This window comes from Neolamprologus brichardi, chromosome 14 (assembly GCF_056152115.1).
Source record: "Neolamprologus brichardi isolate AB-2024 chromosome 14, ASM5615211v1, whole genome shotgun sequence".
Classification (NCBI taxonomy): Eukaryota; Metazoa; Chordata; class Actinopteri; order Cichliformes; family Cichlidae; genus Neolamprologus; species Neolamprologus brichardi.
Window position 1 is genome coordinate 6,821,859 of NC_142117.1, and position 21,473 is coordinate 6,843,331.

The following is a 21,473-nucleotide window of genomic DNA, read 5'->3' on the forward strand; positions in this document are numbered from 1 at the left end:
AGCTGGATTATAGTTCTTAAACCAAGAATGACGTACATTTATTGAAGTCTTGAGCCTTACAGTTCACTATCATGTGCATGTATCATGCTAGCAGATATGACAGATTGGCAAGGAGTGGAGGAGAAGCTGGGTTTGAAATGCTGCAGAGTCTGATTGAGGATGAAGACTGATCGGAGAGCAGGTGATTGTGTGCCACCTGCAGACATGCTCACAAAACAAAATGGCAACAACAAGGGACACGTGGAAAGGCTTACAGACCTCCCTGCCGGAGAAGGCATACACCTTGGACCATGACAAAATTATTACCACAGATCTCAGTTATTACCCAAACCAGGATATCATTTATGGCTCAGTGATGTGCTCATGAATGTAATTATATATTTTAGTAAAATGATAAATGTGAGCTTGACTTTTAGCGCGATACAAGTAAAGACTCATCAGGTAAGGACTGTGTGTAAGTTTGATTAAATTCTGACCAGTACTCTAAGAGGTGTAGTAACTCTTAAAGTGAAATGTGGACAGACAATGGATGCCTCACTATGGTATAAAGTCATCCGACTTTTTTGACCCTATGCGACTCATATCCGATCATGGTATGACAGTGTGAACAACACAAATCTGATACTTTCAAATCCGACCTGGGTCACTTTCGTATGTGGTACTGAATCCGATACATATCTGATGTTTTAGAAAGCGACTGCTGTTTGAATGGTCATGTTGCATTAAATCCGTCTTTTACGTCACTGACACAAGACAGACGCCAATTGTCAGCGCCGGAGAAGACATCGTGAACGCTTCCTGGCCATCCAGTGAAACTGTTGGGAAGACAACGTTGGAGAAACGTCAACATTTTATTTGTACGGTATAATCTGCAGATTCTGACAGAAATCTGCAACTATCCTTTGAAGCACCGCTCCTCTAAAACAGCAATAAGGATAATTATTAGGCCATTTGTAAATAGCAAAATAACTTTATAACTTAAAGCAAAATTGGGAAACGTGAAGTCCGAAACAAGTCTTTATATTAAGGGTCATCAGTCAAACAATACTGTTTGGTCTGGGTCTAAACAGAGTCCGTTTTGTGTGACGTCTTCTTTTGCGCATGCGGGCCGCTTTGAAGCTTCACACTAGAGCGCATTTGCTGTCACATTTTATTTGTAGTGTGAACAAGCAGACAAAAAAATCGTATTTGATCAAAAAATCTGAATTGAGCATTAAGACCTGCAGTGTGACCATAGCCCTAAAGAACCTCTTCTTCCTTTTGCATCCATGCTGTAAATTTGTGATTTTTTACCCGCAGTTAGCGTGTTTTCTTTGGAAGCTAGCTTGTTTCCGAGCCAGTGGAATCTATAGTTTTAGTTATGTCATTAAAAAAAGCTGGAGCTGGGGAATCTGAGGACCAGACAGCTTTCTTTGTTACCTGAGCATTGTAGATTAAACCTGTGCACTTTGAGAGGAGACTGACGGTGCTAGATGAGCCATTTCTGGCTTTCGCTGCTCTGAGGTCAGTTATGCTAATGTGGGTGAGAAAGCAGTAACAAACCAGCAAACTGCTCGGTGATTTATCAGCTTGTAAGTTTCTTACTAACCACATTGACCGACGTGTGTGACGTAGAGGAGTTAGAGTACAGTGTAAACAAATCTTTAACAACCTTTTTAGCTCATTAACAAAGAAAGGCATCACAAGAGTCAGACTTTGGGGTGGACGGGGCATTACCTCTTACCATGTCAGGTTTCATAAAAAAGGAAGTTAAATGGGCACACTCTGGCCCAGCAGTGATTTTCATCAAATTATCATCAATTATGTGAGAAATCACTTGGTTCACAACAGAATGCGAAAGTTTAACTAGTTGTTTTACACGAATATAACAGCACTTTAATTTTTGTAATGTTGTAATGGTTTTGTAATGTTCATATGTCACAGTTCCCAAGCCTTTCAATTTATCTGTGAATTTTTACATTTTATTAACTTGTACAATTTGCTATGATTGTGTTTGTTGGCTGCACAGGATGAAGTGCCACTACATCACAAAATTGCAATATTGGATTGAGATCTGGTGACTGTGGAGGCCATTTGAGTACAGTGAACTCTGTGTGTTCAATAATCATTTTGAGTTGATCTGAGCTTTGTGGCATTGAACGCTATTCTGCTGGAAAGAAATCACCAGAAGATGGTACACTATGGTCATAAAGGGATGGACATGTTTAGGATGAATACTCAGGAAGACTGTGTACATCACAGAAAGGACCATTAAGCTGTTTCCATAAATATGTTATTACATTTAGACAATATGTAAATGTTAATCCAAAAACATCAAAATTTAATAAATGAATTAGAATTAACCTGACCCAGAACCGAGCCACTTGTATAGGGCAGAAAATATATGAAAAACACAAAATATATTACTTACTAAGAGATTATTAGTAATGGCCAAGGATATTATTGCTCAGCATGAAGTTTGTCTGACAAAGAATGACTCATAGCACGTAATGTCACAGTCAGTAGCAAATTATAGTTTCTAAAATAATAATTTCTGTGCTGAGCTTTTCATTTCAAGTGGAACAAATGTGCTTATTAGATGTGTTTTTACGAACTAAATGTGCAGTGTAATTACAAACATTATGTGAGTAAGATTTTTAACCTCGCAACAGATTTTATTTATGCTAAGTCAGCTTCAACTTGAAAGAAAACCAAATGTGTAAAAGTGAGGCTAGAGGTCACATAATATGTGGATGCAAAACTATACTGTAAATCCCCATATACCTGTATCATTTCCTCTGGGCTGCAAACAAAAACAGAGCTTTAAAGATAAAAGACATTTCATGAAAGCTTGACCCTTTCTGACCTTGAAAAAGATGTCATAGGCCAAAGGTCCAAAGTAACGTGATATCTAGAATCCCCATAGATCATTTCCTATGATTCCCTTATGCTGTAAATACAAACAATGGCAGAAAGAAATATAGTTTTAAATAGCTCTCTATACAGCATTATTATCATTTGACCTATTATAAATCTTTATATGGCACTTTATATATTCTGACAATACACAGCACTGTTATAAGATTATAGTTTAATAGTTATAGCTCAATTTATAATTTTTTTGTCAATTTTGCTCTAATAATTCCTTAAGTTGACCTTGAATACCTCGGTGATAACCACTCCTCTGAAGACAGGAACTGAGAAAATGTCTGAAATCACTCTCAGAGAATGGGCAGATTGCTTCAAGCTGATAGGAAGCCAACAGTGATGAATTTTTCATGGAATCAGCTGAAGAAATGGGAACAAAATGTGTGTTTTTGAGATCATTTGCTGTTAACAAAGTGCCTAAATATGCAGTTTACTGGATTTTTGTGAAAAAGCAGTGAATGTTCAATTCTGCCTCCTTGAAAGCAAAATATAAAGAAATAAGTGGTGGCTCAAGACGTATGTACAGTACTGTAGGTAGCTCTGCAAGGACTTTATGAGTGATAACTCCCTGAGATCAAACCACTGTTCTGAATCAGCTATCTGCTAGGTCTTCCCCTGCACCTCCTGACCACTGAAACAAGAGCAATAAGATTGAATTATCCAAACAATTCATCTGCAGTACAGAGGAAATGGTCATTTAGCAGAGCATGAAAAATTGGACCAAAGTAATGGTTCCATTTGTACTGTGCAAACTAACCTCATCAGCTGCTAGCCTGCAGGGAAGAGGTAGAGATGAGGCAGACAGATAAATAAAAGGAGGTGGGGTGTGGGGGTGGAGAGTAAAGGATGGAGAGGTCATTAGTTCTCTGGAGACTGGAAAGATTCACAGATGTGTTCTGTATCAATAATGTAACAAGGAAGAGGAGAGAGGGAAGCAGGACACCAGAGGATGAAGAAAGGAAAAAGAGGGGGAAAAACACAACACACAGAGGAAGTAGAGAGTGAAGGAGGGAACAGATGAAGGAATTGTGATAAGTGGATGCAGGAAAAGGTGGAAAGCATGCAGTGAGGCTGGAACACTGCTGCTGTTCCCAACAACACAGGCTCTCTCTCATTCTCTCATGCTTTATTGACACCATGAGACCACTCTTACAATAAATACCAAGAGTGCCAGTAAAAAAGACCACACAATAAAAACAAGGCGAAATTAGGGTCAAATATTTGCCTATAAATAATAATAGTTGGTTAGTATGAACGATGGTTCCATAGTGCAATGGTTAACATATTCAAAATCCCAGCTTGAGACTGGGAGGAGACCCCGGGGTGTGCGTTGAGTGTAAAAATGTGTGTCTGATCAAAGATGTAGATCCATCTGCTGTGTGGCCCTTTGTAAAAAGGGAGCAGCTGATAAAGGGTGCTTTGTTAGTATGAAACTTGAATTCAAACTTTTGCCTTTTTATTAGATCAAAAGTCACAGAGTGTATCTTACAGTCTGGAACAACAGAAAGCTAATAAGGTGTGCATTTGTTTCAGTTCAGGTATCAATAAAAGTTTTTTCCAAAAGAAAGCAAATCAAAAGAGCAACCTTGTAATTTCAACACTGTAACAACACAGAAACTCACTCAGAATATTTAAAACAAAAACCTGATCATGTGACATGACATGTACATATGAAATGCTGCAATTAGTCCATCAGCTACAGCCCTGTGCAAAACGTTTTCACAGAACTCAATCATGTGAAAAACTACAGCCAGCCTGTCCTGGCTTGTAGAACCAGTTTAGCTATTTTGTATTAACATCTTTAACATCTGCACTTCATCTTGGATGAATTATAGCCCACGTTTATTTACAACATTGCTTATGTCACAAATGACGGAACAGACTCAGGTGCAGATTTGGAGTAAATGGCAAAGGTTTATTTACACACAAAAAACACCAAGTGACATATATGTATGTATGTATACATACATATATGTATGTATATCCTTCAAGCTCGGGTCCTCTACCAGAGGCCTGGGAGCTTGAGGGTCCTGCGTAGTATCTTAGCTCTTCCTAGGACTGCGCTCTTCTGGACAGAGATCTCCGCTGTTGTTCCCGGGATCTGCTGGAGCCACTCGCCTAGCTTGGGAGTCACTGCAGCTGGTGCTCCGATTACCACTGGGACCACCGTCACCTTCACCCTCCACATCTTCTCAAGCTCTTCTCTGAGCACTTGGTATTTCTCGAGGTTCTCATGTTCCTTCTTCCTGATGTTGCTGTCATTCGGAACCGCTACATCGATCACTACGGCCGTCTTCTCATGTTTGTCTACCACCACTATGTCTGGTTGGTTAGCCACCACTATTTTGTCCATCTGTATCTGGAAGTCCCACAGGATCTTAGCTCGGTCATTCTCCATCACCCTTGGGGGCATCTCCCATTTTGACCTTGGGACTTCCAGGTTATACTTGGCACAGATGTTCCTGTACACTATGCCGGCCACTTGGTTATGGCGTTCCATGTATGCTAGCATCTTGCACCCTGCTGTTATGTGCTGGATTGTCTCTGGAGCATCTTTACACAGCCTGCACCTGGGGTCTTGCCTGGTGTGATAGACCCCAGCCTCAATGGATCTTGTGCTTAGTGCTTGTTCCTGTGCTGCCATGATTAGTGCCTCTGTGCTGTCTTTCAGTCCAGCTTTGTCCAGCCACTGGTAGGATTTCTGGATATCAGCCACCTTCTCTATCAGGGCCTGTCCTTCCATGATGGTTCCTCGCCTTCCTCCTCTTTCTTGGGTTTCTGCTGCCTGAGGTATTCACTGAGCACGCTGTCAGTTGGGGCCATCTTCGTGATGTATTTGTGGATGTTCCTTGTCTCATCCTGGACTGTGGTGCTGACACTCACCGGCCCCCTTCCTTCCGCTTAGCGTACAGCCTCAGGGTGCTGGACTTGGGGTGAAACCCTCCATGCATGGTAAGGAGCTTTCTTGTCTTGATGTCAGTGGCTTCTATCTCCTCCTTTGGCCAGCCTATTACCCCAGCAGGGTACCTGATCACGTGCAGGGCGTAGGTGTTGATAGCCCGGATCTTGTTCTTACCGTTCAGCTGACTCATCAGGACTTGCCTGACCCTCTGCAGGTACTTGGTGGTTGCAGCTTTCCTAGCGGCCTCTTCATGGTTCCCATTCGCCTGCGGGATCCCCAGGTACTTGTAACTGTCCTCTATGTCTGCAATGTTGCCTTCTGGTAGTTTGATCCCCTCAGTTCTGATTACCTTCTTTGTTACCATCCGACTACACTTCTCCAGCCCGGACGACATTCAGATGTCATTGCTGTATATCCTGGTAGTGTGGATCAGTGAATCGATGTCTCGTTCACTCTTGGCATACAGCTTGATGTCATGCATGTACAGGAGGTGGCTGACAACTGCTCCATTCCGTAGTCGGTATCCGTAGCCATGTCAATTATCTCACTGAGGGGGTTAAGGCCTATGCAGAACAGCAGTGGGGACAGAGCATCAAGTGACAGAGTCACAGCTTTGTCACCATCAAGTCACCATCAAGTGACAGAGTCACTTGATGGTGACTTGTGCTATGGGCTTGAGGTTGGCCTCCAGTGTTGTCCGCCACATCCCCATTAAGTTCCTGATGAAGGCTCTCAGGGTCCTGTTGATCTTATATAGTTCTAGGCATTCCAGGATCCAGGTGTGGGGCATTGAGTCATAGGCCTTCTTGTAATCAATTCAGGCAGTGCACAGGTTGGTCTCGGCTGACTGCTTGGTCTGCCAGTAGCTGGTGTTTTGCGCCTCTGGTATTCTTGCCCATCCCTTTCTGTGCCCCGCTCATGTAATGACCCATGTGCCTGTTCATCTTAGCCGCTATGATGCCTGACAGGAGCTTCCACGTGGTGCTGAGGCAGGTTATTGGTTGGTAGTTGGAGGGGACCAGTCCCTTCTGGGGGTCCTTGAGGATCAGGACTGTCCGGCCTTCGGTTAGCCATTCCGGGTGTCTCTCGTCAACTAGCAGCTGATTCATTTGTGCTGCCAGGCAGTGCAGTCAGCTTCTTCAGCCAGTAGGCGTGAACCATGTCAGGGCCTGGTGCTGTCCAACTCTTCATACTGGAGACCCTTTCTTGGATATCGGCCACTGATGGTTACTGGACCCTGTTCGGGGAGGTCGCTGTGGTCTGCCACTAGCCACTGAGCATTGCCGTTATGGGTTGCGTCCTTCTCCCATATGCTCTTCCAGTATTGTTCTGCCTCCAGCCTTGGTGGTGCTGTTCTCATATTGTTCCCCTACCACTGAGAGTACACCTTGGCTGGTTCCGTAGAGAACAGCTGGTTTATTCTCTTGCCTTCTATCTCTCTGGTGTACCTCCTCAAGCGACTGGCCAAGGCTGTGAGTCGGGAGTGGCAGGATGATGAGCCGCAGGTGAGTAACCGTTTTCAGATGTGCTGGCCAATGAGCTAGGTCCAGGCGAGGAGGAGAGAGAGAGAGAGAGCGAGAGTAGGAGAAAACAGTAACAAATATCTATAGCCTCACTGAGCCAGCCGGTTAAACACAGGGAACGTGACAGCTTAAGCACTTTGAGTTTTGCAGGATTCATTGTTGCACAGCTCAGCATTTCAGTCAGGTTGAGGTGCTAGCTGTTACACTCACTGTGGCTCAAGTAAAGCACAAGTTTAAACATGAGTGTTGATATGAATCAATGAATCAAAATCAAATGAGTGGAAACAAAACAAAAGGTAAAAAAAAAGAAAAAAATACTGTGGGTTACATTTATCATGCTGAATCTTGAAAATAAGAGCTTGTTCTGTCACAGCAACAAAAATGCCTTCTCAATTTGTTTTTTTTTTTGCCATGTTTGACCACACATACATTTGCAGAACATGTTCACAGTTTCTCAAAGGAAGTCATTATCACTTCATTTAATTTGAGAAATGAATATTTCCATCAGCTCCCCTCTGGGCAGAGAGTCAGTAACTTTCAAAAGCAGGAACATAGTTTTTCTTTTTCTCCTTCCACTTTTTGCCCTTCGGTTTTTAACCTAGTCGCTCACAAACATCCATCCTCACCCCACAACAGGGGAATATAGAAGAGCTTTTTTTGACATCACCCTCAACCCTACCACCCCCACGCCCCCCTCCTCATCCCCCAACTCTCCACCATCTGTTTTGTACTGGATAACAGGGGACCTGACTAACCACGTGAATAAATGTATTTCAGTGTGGGTGGAAGTCTCACATACACATACAGCTACGATGTAGTGGAGGGTTTGGGTGACACCATTTCTCAAATTGCTTCCTAGTTTCTATGATACAAACTAAGAAGCCATCTCTGGGATTATATTTATATTCATGAGTCACCATCATTTTGCGTCACAACCAACAGATGTAATTTTACATGTTACTAATCCGAGGCCCTGGGAGGACTGTACCATGGTAAGAAAGTCATGAACATGCTTGGCACATGACATTTTTCTGTTTCATCGAAAAACACTTTAGAGTGCCACACTGAATGTAAAGGTGCAATTCAGGCACTCAGACTTAATGACACAATGTGATTGTGATGCAGCGCACCAAATGGTTTGATTATGGGCAGCCAATCAGCACACCCTGTAGAGTTCTAGTCCCCAGACTTGTGTGTGTGTGTCTGTGCGTGTCCTGTCATATCAGAAACTTGACAGAAGGTGTGTTTAGTAATTCTTTGCTCCAGTGGTCCTTGTATCATTGAATTATATCAGTTCCTGTTGGCTGCTGTAACACCTCACTGCCCTCTTTTATTCTGTGGTGATGCCATGTCAGACGTGACATTTCCTCTCTGTTCCTCATGTCAACTTAGCAACACCCGTAACTGACATCAAAATCATATTGCATACAGTTTGAAATGTACATGCATATGTATCACTTGAGTTCATATGTGGAATAGCTTCATAAGTGATGACTGATGCACATACATTATGGAGAGGCCTATTAAAGCCACACTGGCTGAGGGACCAGTTGGCAGCTCCTTGGCAAACTAAAATCCTTGTGAGCTCCTGCAAACGAGACACACTGAAATTCAGATTTTAATTTGCTAGGTGTCTGGTGTGTAGGTGGAACTGGTAACCTGTGTTGGTCTAGAATCAACACTGCAACTGACCAATCATGTTGTTGTGATGTCATGGCTTTGTAATGTGGGTGGAAAAGAAAAATGGGCCTTTGTTTATATAAAACTCTCTTTTGGGCCAGAGGTAATCATTTCAAATGCTTTCTCTATTAATTTTACAATAAGTTTGCTGTTAGCCCAATTTACCTATGTTGATTTGTTTATTGTTTGTTCTTGGCTAATGCTAACTGGATTATCAGATGTCATTGGTCACTTGCAATAATGATCCTGGACAAATATTATTATGATGATGTGGGAAGAACACCGACACTGGGATATCAAATGTTATGGTTGTGGTCAGGGAAGAAACATGTACAGTCACCAACAGGCCTCTTGTCCTTTGTTAGCAAAGGGTTATATATTTCTTTCCTTTGACATACTAAGCATAAATTGCTGGCAATGTACTATTGTATAGAATTCCCCAAGACCTGGTTCTCCCAAACATGGACAGTATATTAAACAAGGACATAACCTTTGTGACATCCATTGGTTAGTGAATCCAGTTGTGAAGCTTAAAACTGAGTACTTTGCTGCTATCTTGGCATTTTGAAACCGGACATCATGAAAAATGGATCTGACTGAGAAAGCGAGGGACACTGCACATACATTGTCAAACTTGTGATTAATAAATCATTAGCTTATGAGCAAACCCTGATTTATCCTCTTTAAGACTCCCATAAGATCATCAAGGAAATGTTTGCAGAGGTCACAGAGCATGGAGCCCGAGGGTTGTTTTCACTTCTATACACCTGAAGCTCTTCGGCAGCAGATGCGTCAACCCCTGCAGGTCATTAAATGGTATCCAGATTTAAGACACTTCCACATTGCCTTCGCTTTTTAGACCCAGAAACTAAATCAACTCTTATATAAGGTCTATTATACTAACCCAGGGGTCTGCAACCTTTTACACCCAAAGAGCCATTTGGACTCGGTTTCCACGCAAAAGAAAACACTCGGAGCCGCAAATACTTTTTGACATCTAAAATGAAGATAACACTGTATATATTGTTTTCTACCTTTATGCTTTGTGTGAACAACTAAGGTGTGTTGCTTATGAAATCCATGAAGTGCTACAGAGAAAATTACATTTTATTTATGTAATCAACACATTTTGAACTCTTAAAGAAATATAACAAAAGGAAAGACACCAACCTAAACTAAAATGATCCAGCAAACAAAAACTGTTCTCAGCCACCACCCTTATATCGCCTTTGGGCTGTTGGAGCCTTGACCTGACTTTTAAAAAATAAAAAAGCACTATGCTGCTGAAAAATTAAAAGTAGATATTTGCAAAATTCTGCCTAAATGTGTATTTTACCAGGTTAATGCGTGCGGTGGGGCGTGGTCTGCAGCGCTGCTGCAGGGGAGGCGGACGCACCTGAGCCACACCCGCAATCGCTGCCTCGCTGCCTTTACGTCTGCGCTATCTGTGCTGTTGTGTTGCTGGTGGTGTATGTCGGGCTGTGAGGTGAAAAGCTATAGCCGGCTGTATGCGTACAGCAACCGTGTGTGAAAAGTGGTCAATAAAGAGATGCTGTAAAGCATGTTCATGCAAACATCGTCGGTCTGCCGTGATATGTTTACAATAAGACTTATGGTCCCGAACCTCTGCGCACAGCGTCTGCTAATCGGGGCTGTACGAAGTCAGTTTACGCAGGACTGTAAGCTGTCATCTGTCAGGCGTGAGCGGTGTTTGTCTTTAACATAGTTCACGGTGGAGAATAGCTGCTGACATAATGTGGATCCGAAGATCCATAATTGGCCTACCTGGGGTTGAAAGTCTCGATAAATGCACGGCGTTTCGGCGGGTACACCGGCTTCCGCGAGTGTGACTCTTATTTTGAGCGATGAAAAAATAATAGAATATAATTTTATTTTTATATTTCAATATCACAATAATCTTCCAATTTAGAACTACAAGTTAAAAAAAAGAACTAAACACAAATAAAATACACTTCAGCTAAATACTAATTTATTTTCCCAAACCACGCGGAGCCGCAGGAGGAGGACTAAAGAGCCGCATGTTGCCGACCCCTGTACTAACCTGTAAAGACCTGTTGACAAAAGAATGCAGGAAATTAACAGAAATGTTGTTAACTATGATAGATCGATAGCAATTGCTTTGTTTTGTTGATAACACTCTTTATCTGATGCCATATCAATGCAGCATTAAATATCTTATGCTTCCAATTACTCTACACTGCATTTGAATTGTTTGTGAAAGCAGAACCAGGTTCAGCGACCGGTTGGTGTAAGAAAAGGAAGACAGGATAAAAGACGTGCTGTGGAAGAGAGCCAGAGATTAATATTATAATATATTTATCTCTAATCTTGTATGTAGACAGTATAACCTTTTTTTTAATGTTTATTCAACCAGTAAGTGACTAATCACAGTGTTAAATCTGCTTCACCACAAAATCATTACACTGTATCACTGACACGATCTCACAACCAGCAGACAAATGTTAGAACTCATGTTATGAAATGTTAAAAACTGTATATAAACCAGGGGTCTCCAACTCCAGGCCTTGAGGGCCGGTGTCCTGCAGGTTTTAGATCTCACCCTGGGTCTACACACCTGAATCAAATGATTAGTTCATTACCAGGCCTCTGGAGAACTGCAAGACATGTTGAGGAGGTAATTTAGCAATTTGAATTAGCTGTGTTGGATCAAGGACACATCTAAAAACTGCAGGACACCAGCCCTCGAGGCCTGGAGTTGGGGACCCCTGATATAAACGATGCATGCTCGCCTCTGTCAGTGCGCCCAGGGCAGCTGTGGCTACAATGTAGCTTGCCATCGCCAGTGTGTGAATGTGAGTGTGAATGGGTGAATGACTGAATGTAGTGTAAAGCGCTTTGGGGTCCTTAAGGACTAGAAAAGCGCTATACAAATGCAGGCCATTTACCATTTACCATGTAACCATTATAAAATCACTTATTCATATTGGGGCTGCTTTGTTTAAAGTAATTTCTCATTTAAACCAACAGGAGGATATTTTAAGGAGAAATTAAAGGAGTTATGATGCTATATCTGCTAACAGTTTTGCACTTTCTACATGTTGATAGTGCAGGCTGTCTTTCTAGCCTAAGCTGTTTTACAAAGCTTGGTTTAAAAAGCACCTCGGAAATATGTAAAACAAATTATGCAAGGAGCAGTGAAAAGTACAATTTCAACAATATACTATACACACACTAACAAGAAGGTGCAAAAACTACACTTTAAACTTAAATATGCCATTAGCTGTATCCTCTGGTATTCTGACTTGCTAGCTCATTCTTAATTTTTGTCATTGGCTCGGCATGTAAATACCAATAGAACTGATGTCTGTGAAAATAAAGCTACATAAAGCTACAAAGCAAAATTTTTCTTATTTTCTGGCTGCCGTCTATAATTAAGCTGATATTTTGTGCCTCTGTCTGTGTGTGTTCAATAGGAGGGAGACTCTCTTGGGGCGATGGAAAAGGTTTGTCGTCAGCTGACCTACCATCTCAGCCCCCACTCTCGATGGAGGAGACAGGGCCTGCTCAAGAGGAAACCTCAGGCCTGGTGAGTGTGTGTCGTACAGCATGTATCTCTGTTTTTGTTAACATCCTAGTGTGTCACCAGTGTGTCATCATCTGCTGCCCCTTTGGATGCCAAAGAAAAGCTCTGTGATGTCTGTGTCTCTTTATTTTTTCACTCTCTCACAAACACAGTTGGAGATGAAATCTTTCCTCTCTGTGTCACCTTCACTGACTCACTTAGCCTGTCGGCTTCCCTGTGGCTGTCAGAAGACCATTGTTTTTATTCATACATAATTCCTGAGCTGTGTTTTTGTGTATTGTTTTTCTGACTTTCAGTCCCAGTTAAAATTGGAAATATTGCTTTACGAGTCTGTATGTGTAGTAATTTATTTGATTCCCTTTGCATTTCAGCACTTAGCTTTCTCACCACTCTTCTTCATTGCACCTGCATCATGTGGAAAGTCTGTATTTACACTGCAGTGTTACACAATATGCAAATCAGTTATCAACACCAAGTATAAACTACTAATCCATATGCTTCTTCGGCTCAGCTCCAGTACAGCCATTAAAGATTAAATTCTCTAAAGCAATTCTTGAAATGAAATTTCCAGTATAAGCTGGGTCCTGCATTACCACAGCAATTTCTCAGTAAATGTGCTATATATGAAAACACTCAAGGTAATTAATGTACTGTATACAAAGCATATATATACTTCTCTGCTCTCTGGTGCACAACATGTAGTGATACTTGATCTGCAAAGTGCAGTTAAACATCAGCAAAAATGCGTCAAAGAAGGAAATTAAAGGCTAAATCCTGTTGTGGACTGTTTTAATAAATCAAAGCCTGTTTACAGGTGTTTAGGGTGCACTGCTGCATATGTGGAAAAAAGGTTATTTGAATCCTCTGGTTTTGAAGGGTAAAGGGAGTATCTAGAACTTTCTTAAATGTCTGGTGAGTCTGACTTGGTTAATATAGGTTAATATAGTTAAAGGCTAGAATCTTCTGAATCTAAGCCTTATGGATATAAGAGCTGTAAGAAATACTGCAACAACTCTTTCCTTTGAACCTCTGGCTATGTCGCGACGTGTCACTATTTTATTGTTGAATCGTCAACTCAGTTAATATTTTTTTACTTGAATTGTCCCTTCTCAGCTCCTCTCTACACTCCACTTTAATCTTGGTTGTGCTGTCAGTAACTATTTTACCAAAAAATACAATCTCTGTAAATTTTATAGAGCCTGCCAATATTCATTTAACACAGAGCTGTGTTAAATGACTGTCGGCAGCTGACGTATCTGATATCCCTGCAGCATCATAATGTGCTTTTTCAGGATCAACATTGTTGTGATGTCATAGCTTTGCAGGAATGTAGGGATATAAAGATTTCTTCTGGAAGAAATAATCGGCATTTCAAGTGTTTTCTTTATTCATTTATACATCATAATAAATATTTTTATCAAGTTAGGTTTGCTGTTAGCCAAATTTAGATGACTCATGTTGGTTTTTTAGTAATAATTTTTTTTTTAAGTATTAACTAACTTCTTGGCTAATGTTAACTGTTAACATCACATTGGTCAGTTGCAATCTTGATCCTCGACCAAAGTTATGATGATGTTGGACCAACACTGGGATATCAGGTCATGTGTCATCAGGCCCAACCACGACCATAAGAGGACAGAGAGAGACAGCAGAGGTTACAATTAAACAATGAAAAGCATACATTAAAAGAGAGAGCTGAGCTTGATAACTGGAGATTTAACTAAGAAGTGCATGTAACCAAGTGTAGGACCACATCAGTTATATACTGACAGATGTACTGTAGGTTGTTTTTTAATTTTCTGAATCAGGTCAACAAATTGTTGCCACCACTGGGAGCTCTTGGCAGATTTGGAACATCGCAGCAGCCTCAGCTTCTGGAACTTTCTCTAATTTTGGCATCTTACCACTTTTAGTAAGCTGCACTATGTAAACCTGATGTTTCAGGTCAGTTTTTGTTCCAAAATTTACGGAAAAAATAAATGTTACAATAACAACTTTAAAATTTGGAATTCTGTATTCTTTATGGTTTTCTTTTCCATGTTTCAGATAATCAAAGTGATGGATTTCTGAAAGCGTGATCACCTCCAGCTACCCTGAGTGTGATCTAGTTTATGAATGTTCCAGCTGTGCCCTCAGAAGCCTTTAGTATAACCAGGATTTGACCTTGAAAAATCCTCTGTGTGCTTGGACAAACAAACTGACTTCTAACACTTTCACATATAGTTCAGATGCTGGAAAAGTGTGGGAATAAGTCCCTCCCTCACTTCAGGGTATCTCAGGGTCTTGCTCATGAGTCGGGGAGAGTGACACAAGAGACTGACAGATGAATCGTAGCAGTAATGTGGATGATGTAGCATTTCATTGCAGTAAAAAGAAAGCTGAGTTTCAAGGTCAAGCTATCAGTTTCCTACCTTTACCTGTAACCTCAAAGTGTTGGTAGTGACCTACAGGATGAGCCTGCAGCCGAAACGCCCAAAAAGAGTTGCCTCTACAGGCAAGGGCTTGTTAGAACCTCGGGGCATATGTTGTCTTTAGAGCACTCAGACTGCTCAAGGCCTCTCTCATTTCAGCCCACAACATCCTTAAAGGCTAACACCTCAACTCCCATAGAGGGAAAAGAAGCAGCATTGTGCTGAGGCGTCTCAACTGCAGTGATGTCTGAATGTTTGTATAGCATTTAAGGGAGATTTAATCAGTAATAAATTTTATCCTGTGACCTGTAACCATGTTCGGTTTGCTATTTAGCCCTTTGCTTACTTTATCTCAGTCAACATTGTTGTACCAGGGGGTGGCCGAGAAGGCAGAGGCCAGTCTTTAGACTGCAGCTCCCTTGGCCTGGATCTGCAAAGCAGTAGAAGGTAGATAGATGACTAAAAAGTTACTTTATAATCATATTTGTATCCATCATTGTATCATTGAATCAGGTTTTTTTATCCTAAAAACTTGGAAAGTTATGTGTCTCTGTACTTTAGCCCTTCAGCTGCAAAGTTAATCTCTCTGTCATGTTGCACAACCTAAATTGAGACTTGCTATAAAATGTAGCCTAGTGGGAGCAGATGGTGGAAGACTGACGTTGTAGTGGGATGGTTTAGCAGAAAGGATCCCCACTGCTGTGAGAAAGGAGAATCAGCAGGAAATTGCAATCTCTTCTCTTCGGCTGTTAGCATAAATGCAAGGTGTCACCTCCTCTACCAAGCAGTTTGCACCACAGGAGTGGAGAGACGTAATTCAATATGGGCCATAAGATTGAACCCTTGGTGAGTGTCTTCAGGAGTGAGTGTGTCTATGTGTGTCATTGCCTTCACGGTCAGCTAAAATGATATGTTGCTCTCCTTTTATCTGAGCGAGCCCAAAAATCACCGTGCCTCCGCTTTAATGCAACCAAGTGATAGCTGAAGATGAAAATTAAAATAAACTTGGTAATCACCCTAAATAATTCCTGACTGGTGGATTGGATTTAATAACACAGTGGTGCAGTCGGCACTTAAGGCTGTCATGAACTCCAGTCGGAGTGATTAGCCAGAGGAGAGGCAGGGTCCATTTACACTGAGGCTCAGGGCAAGGGCAGAGATTGAGTCATCCATTTGTACAGACCACAAAGCGTCCCTCCCTCCCTCCCTCACAAACACACACACACACACACACAAAATACATCTCCATACTAATTCCATTCTAAGCTCCATTTTTTGCCAGGAACCAAAAAACAGTTCTTGGGTGACAACTAGGAGGAATGTCTCTTAAGACTCATTTGTATTTAAATCTCTAGAGAAGGGGACATTAATATTGGTCCAGGTGGTCAATTGTAATCTAATCAACAATGGATTGGATTATGGCTCAAAAGAAAAACATCTATTGTGAAATCTGATGACATTACACAATCTAGCCTTGGTGTTGATGTGGATTAAAACATCTGAATGTGAACCTTTTAGGAAGCTATATATATATATATATATATATATATATATATATATATATATATATATATATACATATAATGCATTATCAGTTACAGTGACATAATCACAGATTAGCCAGTCAGTGTGGTTTCAACAAAGATAAACTACTCTTACTCATTTGCAGTAACCCACTGACAGACAGATAAGAGCTCTGTTTAGCTTCTTTCTCTAGTAAGAGTAAGAGCCACAAAGGAGCCAGCACTGGCAAAACATGAGACATGTTATGCTTTATGTATGTCAGGTAGCAAGCCAGCAAGCCACATTATCTGTCACACATTTCATTACAATACTGAGAAGTAGGGCTGGGTATCGTCACTGATTTTTAGAATCGATTCAATTCCGATTCACAAGGTCCAGAATCGATTCGATCCACGATTCGATTTAATTCGATTCGATTCGATTCACTTCGATTTGAATATGGGAAATTTTGACAGTCAGAAATATTATAATTCAGATTAGTACGTTTACATATTTTTGTATCTATAAAAAGGAAGCTGACACACGCAAGACTTTATCAAAGGTGTGAGCGTCACAGCAGATGCCTTTGTGTCAAAGTAGCTGAAGATAAAACACAGAAACACATGAAGGTGATTTTTCCTGGCCTGGGATTTTATAAAAATATTCTGCAGTACATCAAAAACGAAAGAAAACCATTAATCAACATATGAACATTACCTCTGAAGTTACAGCGGTTTTATTAGAGACACGGCTAAGCATTTTGCATTTTGCATAATTTTAAAAAGTTTAACTTTGTTCAGCATTGAACGGCAGAAATTAGGTTTTCTTTTCGGAAGTATATAAAACAGAAAAAAAAAAAAAAGTCGGCCGATAGCGCTGTAAACAACGGTAGACTTGTGCGTAACAAGCAAGTGAATAATGCAGAAAACCGTACAGAGAGAGAGAGGGCGAGAGAGAGAGAGAGAGAGAGAGCTGTGCATCGTGGTCGAAGCAAAACAGTAAAAGTAAGAGTGAATACATGACGATGTTTTTGTGAAGCGTAGTTTGGATCTTCTTTTGCTGCTGGTTCGGTCAATATTGTTTGGAGAGACATCAAACTAACAGCTTTAGAATCAGCGCATAAAGGGCGTGAACACAAAGCGCAGACCCGCGGACAGATCAGAATCAGCGAGCTGTCGGCTTTCAGCCCCGACTGTGAGAAATTCGACATCTAACTGATTCTGATCCGCGGGCTGCGCTGTGTGTTTAAGTCTTTGTGCAGAATCCGTGTTCCTGCTCTCATTTACTGTTTTAGCTGTTTGGTGGTTGTTGATATTTTGTGAGATTTCACCTGAGATTCTGGCATTTCGGGCAAAATAAATTTATATTAAAAAAATCGATTCAGGATTTTAATGAATCGATTTTACGTAATCCAAGCCAGAATCGATTTTAATCGATAAATCGATTATAAAAACCCACCCCTACTGAGAAGCCCAGTTCTGTCATTTGAATTAGCAGAAGTGAGGCCTAGCATACAACAGTTAGCTAAATCTGCCTGTGCCCATACAAGTGTCAATCAAAGATGGCCCCTAACCTGAAGATATTAAAGGAATCTTTCTGTACAACTCCTCCATCAAATTCACTGTAAACACTGCAATAGTTACACCCTTTTTGCACACGCTCTTTTCTTACGCAGTAATGTTGCTGTCAATATTCTTGATATTTATTTATAATCACATCTGTCAATCCTTGATATTTATTTAGACTTGTATATATTGTGCTATTTCTTAAATCTTAACATATTGTATTGTTAAATAGTCTAGTCTGTTTTTGTTACAGTACTGGAGCAACTGTAACTCACATCATATCCGTAGGGATTATTAAGTATGCTGATTCTTATTCTGATTCTGAATCCATACAGTTGGTATGAATTGGAAAGTTATAGACACCAAAACTATTTTTGTACACCACTGTAAACATGCTTTTTAATGCAGTGAAGTTTTTTAACATTGGGTAATTGACTCACTTTCAAAGACATTCGTTACAAAGACTCAAGCAGTCACTCCAGGAAAGTGCAGTATTTGTCAGCCCTGCTTTGCTGTTCGCTCTTTGGTTTGAGCTGTTTTAAGTTGTTACATCATTTTTTTTAAGCTACATTTTAACGCTTTTAACATAATACTATCATGCTGTCATAATGCTGTGAAGCAAAGAGGGTCCTGTTATTCTACTTACCCAATATCCCTGTAACAATCATCACTAATTGACTTTTGACAAGTGAAGCACACATATCAACATGTCACAGCTGCAGTTTGACATTTTCCACTTTGTAAAATGTAAAAAAAACATCACATTTGGAGGTTGGAGAAGTCTGCGATGGAACATATGATTTTTCCGTTCACATCGCAGACAGATGTTGAGTCATGCAAGTCACAGATTTTTAAATACCATTTGTATTGGGACTGATACGTTCGCTTTACACATGAAAGATCCCTAGTTGGAATCCATGAGGAGACACAAGCTCAACCTCAGTGGGTCATAAAAGCTAGTATCAGGAAGGGAATCTCGTATAAAATCTGTACTAAATCAAACATGCAGACACATCCACTTTGGCGACCCCTTGGGAAGTAAGGCGGCAGCTGAAAGTACCTTTTATTTATGTTTTCTTTAAGTTATTAATTCATATTGTGTTCATCAGTTAGAGTTGGGCATTAAAAACAAATTGTTTGGAATTAGCATATTAGAAAGAGATGCTTACGTTCAAGTATAAAAAGATTGTGGTTCAGATTACTACGTGTTTTCTTGGTTACCATGGTGATGGCATGTTTTATGCAAAAAAACATATGGTCTGCATACTTCCTGTTGGAATAATTTAAAACAAACAAAAAAAAAAAACTAGTGCTGCCGTGGAAAAAAAACAACAAAATGTTGTTCATGAACACAAACAGATGGCTTTTCTGTGAAATTTTGTTCTCAGACCGGGCTGTTAATTCTGATGGTGCTGAAGAACACCTGTGGCTCTGTGTGTGATCCATGCAGCAGCTGTTTCCAGCTGTGGAAAAACCCTGGTCAGCTTGTGCTTTTACTCAGGTGTCCAGTTAAAAGGACAGCTTTGAAACTGAAACTCTTTTTAGTGAATTTCCTAAAACTGAATTCTTACATGTTTTAAATTGCTACAGCAATTGGCTGTTAATGAGTTAGGGTGTGGTATGCTTTGCCAGTGTATTGTCTGAATCTTTCAGGTAGAACATGTAATGATAGAGTTCTGAGTATGTAGGTTGTACCCACGAACAACTCTCAGCAGGTCTCAGTAGCATGTGGAAGTGCCATACAACATGCCACAACGGCCTTGGCACCTCCTCCTCATGCTGGTCACCAGCTTCACACTCATCCCATTCTTCAACCAACATTTGTTGAAAGTCAGCCAATGTGGTTGTGTTGATTGTTTGGCATTGGCAGAGCTTTGGCAAGCAACCCATGTACTCAACTTTGCTGCTGAACCCACAGATACATCGTGGCATCATTTAGGGACACAACTGTCCTCACTTTCTGTGCAAAGTTTAGAAGTAAGCTAAGACGAGCTTTAGTATTTTCTTGGTGAAGAGATGGTTAAAACTCTCTACACTTGGAGTGTCTTTAAATTATGAATTACACCTTACCCGTGGTTTTTTTGTTGTTTTTTTGCAGAGAAAACGCACTGACACCATGAGAATTACAGATCAGTGAATCTAGACAGATATCTGTCAAATAAGCTACATGGACTCCATAATCATTCCCTGTTTTATTTTTAAATTAGCTTCCATTTTTTATTGCTGGAAGTTCTGCTTCCTTCTGTTTTTATTTTTCACACCAATTTTCTGCCGCGACTGTTTCCAGTCAGTTAATTGCTCACCCAGTACAATAGCAGCCATGTTTTCCTTTGTTCCTTTGTCAGACTGTCTCAGAATTTTCAAACTTCATTTTCCTATTTATGACCTGCTACCAGTTTTCTCCTCTGTTTTCACTTTGTCCTCGTAAGGTTTTTCCCATTTCTTTCTTTTTGGATGGGGCGTGGGACTTATTTTAGTCTCTTGCCTTACCTTGTGGTTTGGCCATGTGTGTTTCCTGTACTGTCTACCTGGGTATAGCCCATGGTTTGTGACCACTAAAACAGAGGTACAGACTTTTATTCTGCTTCTGTGTCTGCTGTATGGTTAGGCCATTAAACAGCCTCCTGACTCCAGAGGGATGAGTTATACATCAGTTAACTCACTGTGCAGCAGGCAGTGTTCAGCTACAGCTGCCCATGTCTGCACACCTGTCCATGAAGAAAACTTGCCTCCAATTTCAAATCACATCAGCTCTGTATAGTTTTGCACTGTCACATAAACACTGCTTTCACATCCACGTGGTGCGACTTTCCTACTAATGCACAAATCTTTGCATTGAGAAAAAAATCAGTCCTTCTTATTTGCTTAAATTCAGCGCATCGAAAGGAGATAAAAAGAAAAACATAAAGAAAATCTGAAGAACTCTGAGAGCGCTAACCTCCATCAAAAGTCCATAGTGCTCCTCCTGGGAAAGCAAATAAATTTGGCACAACAAAACACTCAGACCGTGACTGCTGCTTGTTACAACTGCCGAACAGGACAGATGTTAAAGGTGATAATAATGCTATATTATCAATATCACTAAAAAAAAAAAAAAAAAGCAAAAACAATTCATTCCAATCTTTTCAAGCAATCGTGTTTTATCTCTGCAGACAAATAATGTGAGGTCCAAATATCCATCCATTGTACCTGCATGATGGATGTGAATAAAACTTGTAGCACTCAACGGCTGTGAGATTCCCCTCCTTTTCCCCTGTGACGTTTTGTAAACACTGGAAAAACAATTGCACGAGGGAACAACATATCTTTTGTCCATCACGCTGACCGTTTCCCTGAATCCTCTGTTACTCTCCATGTTTATTGGGCACATATCTCTGGCTAAATGGAACTTGATTGATTGGTGATTGTCTTTGTGAG

At 40.7% G+C, this 21,473-nt stretch overlaps 1 protein-coding gene across 1 annotated transcript in view; it reads left to right on the forward strand.

Annotated features, from left to right (window-relative positions):
- The window catches only part of lrrc75a (leucine rich repeat containing 75A), a 69,393-nt gene that overhangs the window by 21,862 nt on the left and 26,058 nt on the right, over positions 1-21,473 (forward strand). The window contains exon 3 of the mRNA XM_006809309.3: positions 12,468-12,580. Within this exon, the coding sequence (XP_006809372.2) occupies positions 12,468-12,580 (113 nt within the window). The remainder of the gene's footprint in view (positions 1-12,467; positions 12,581-21,473) is intronic.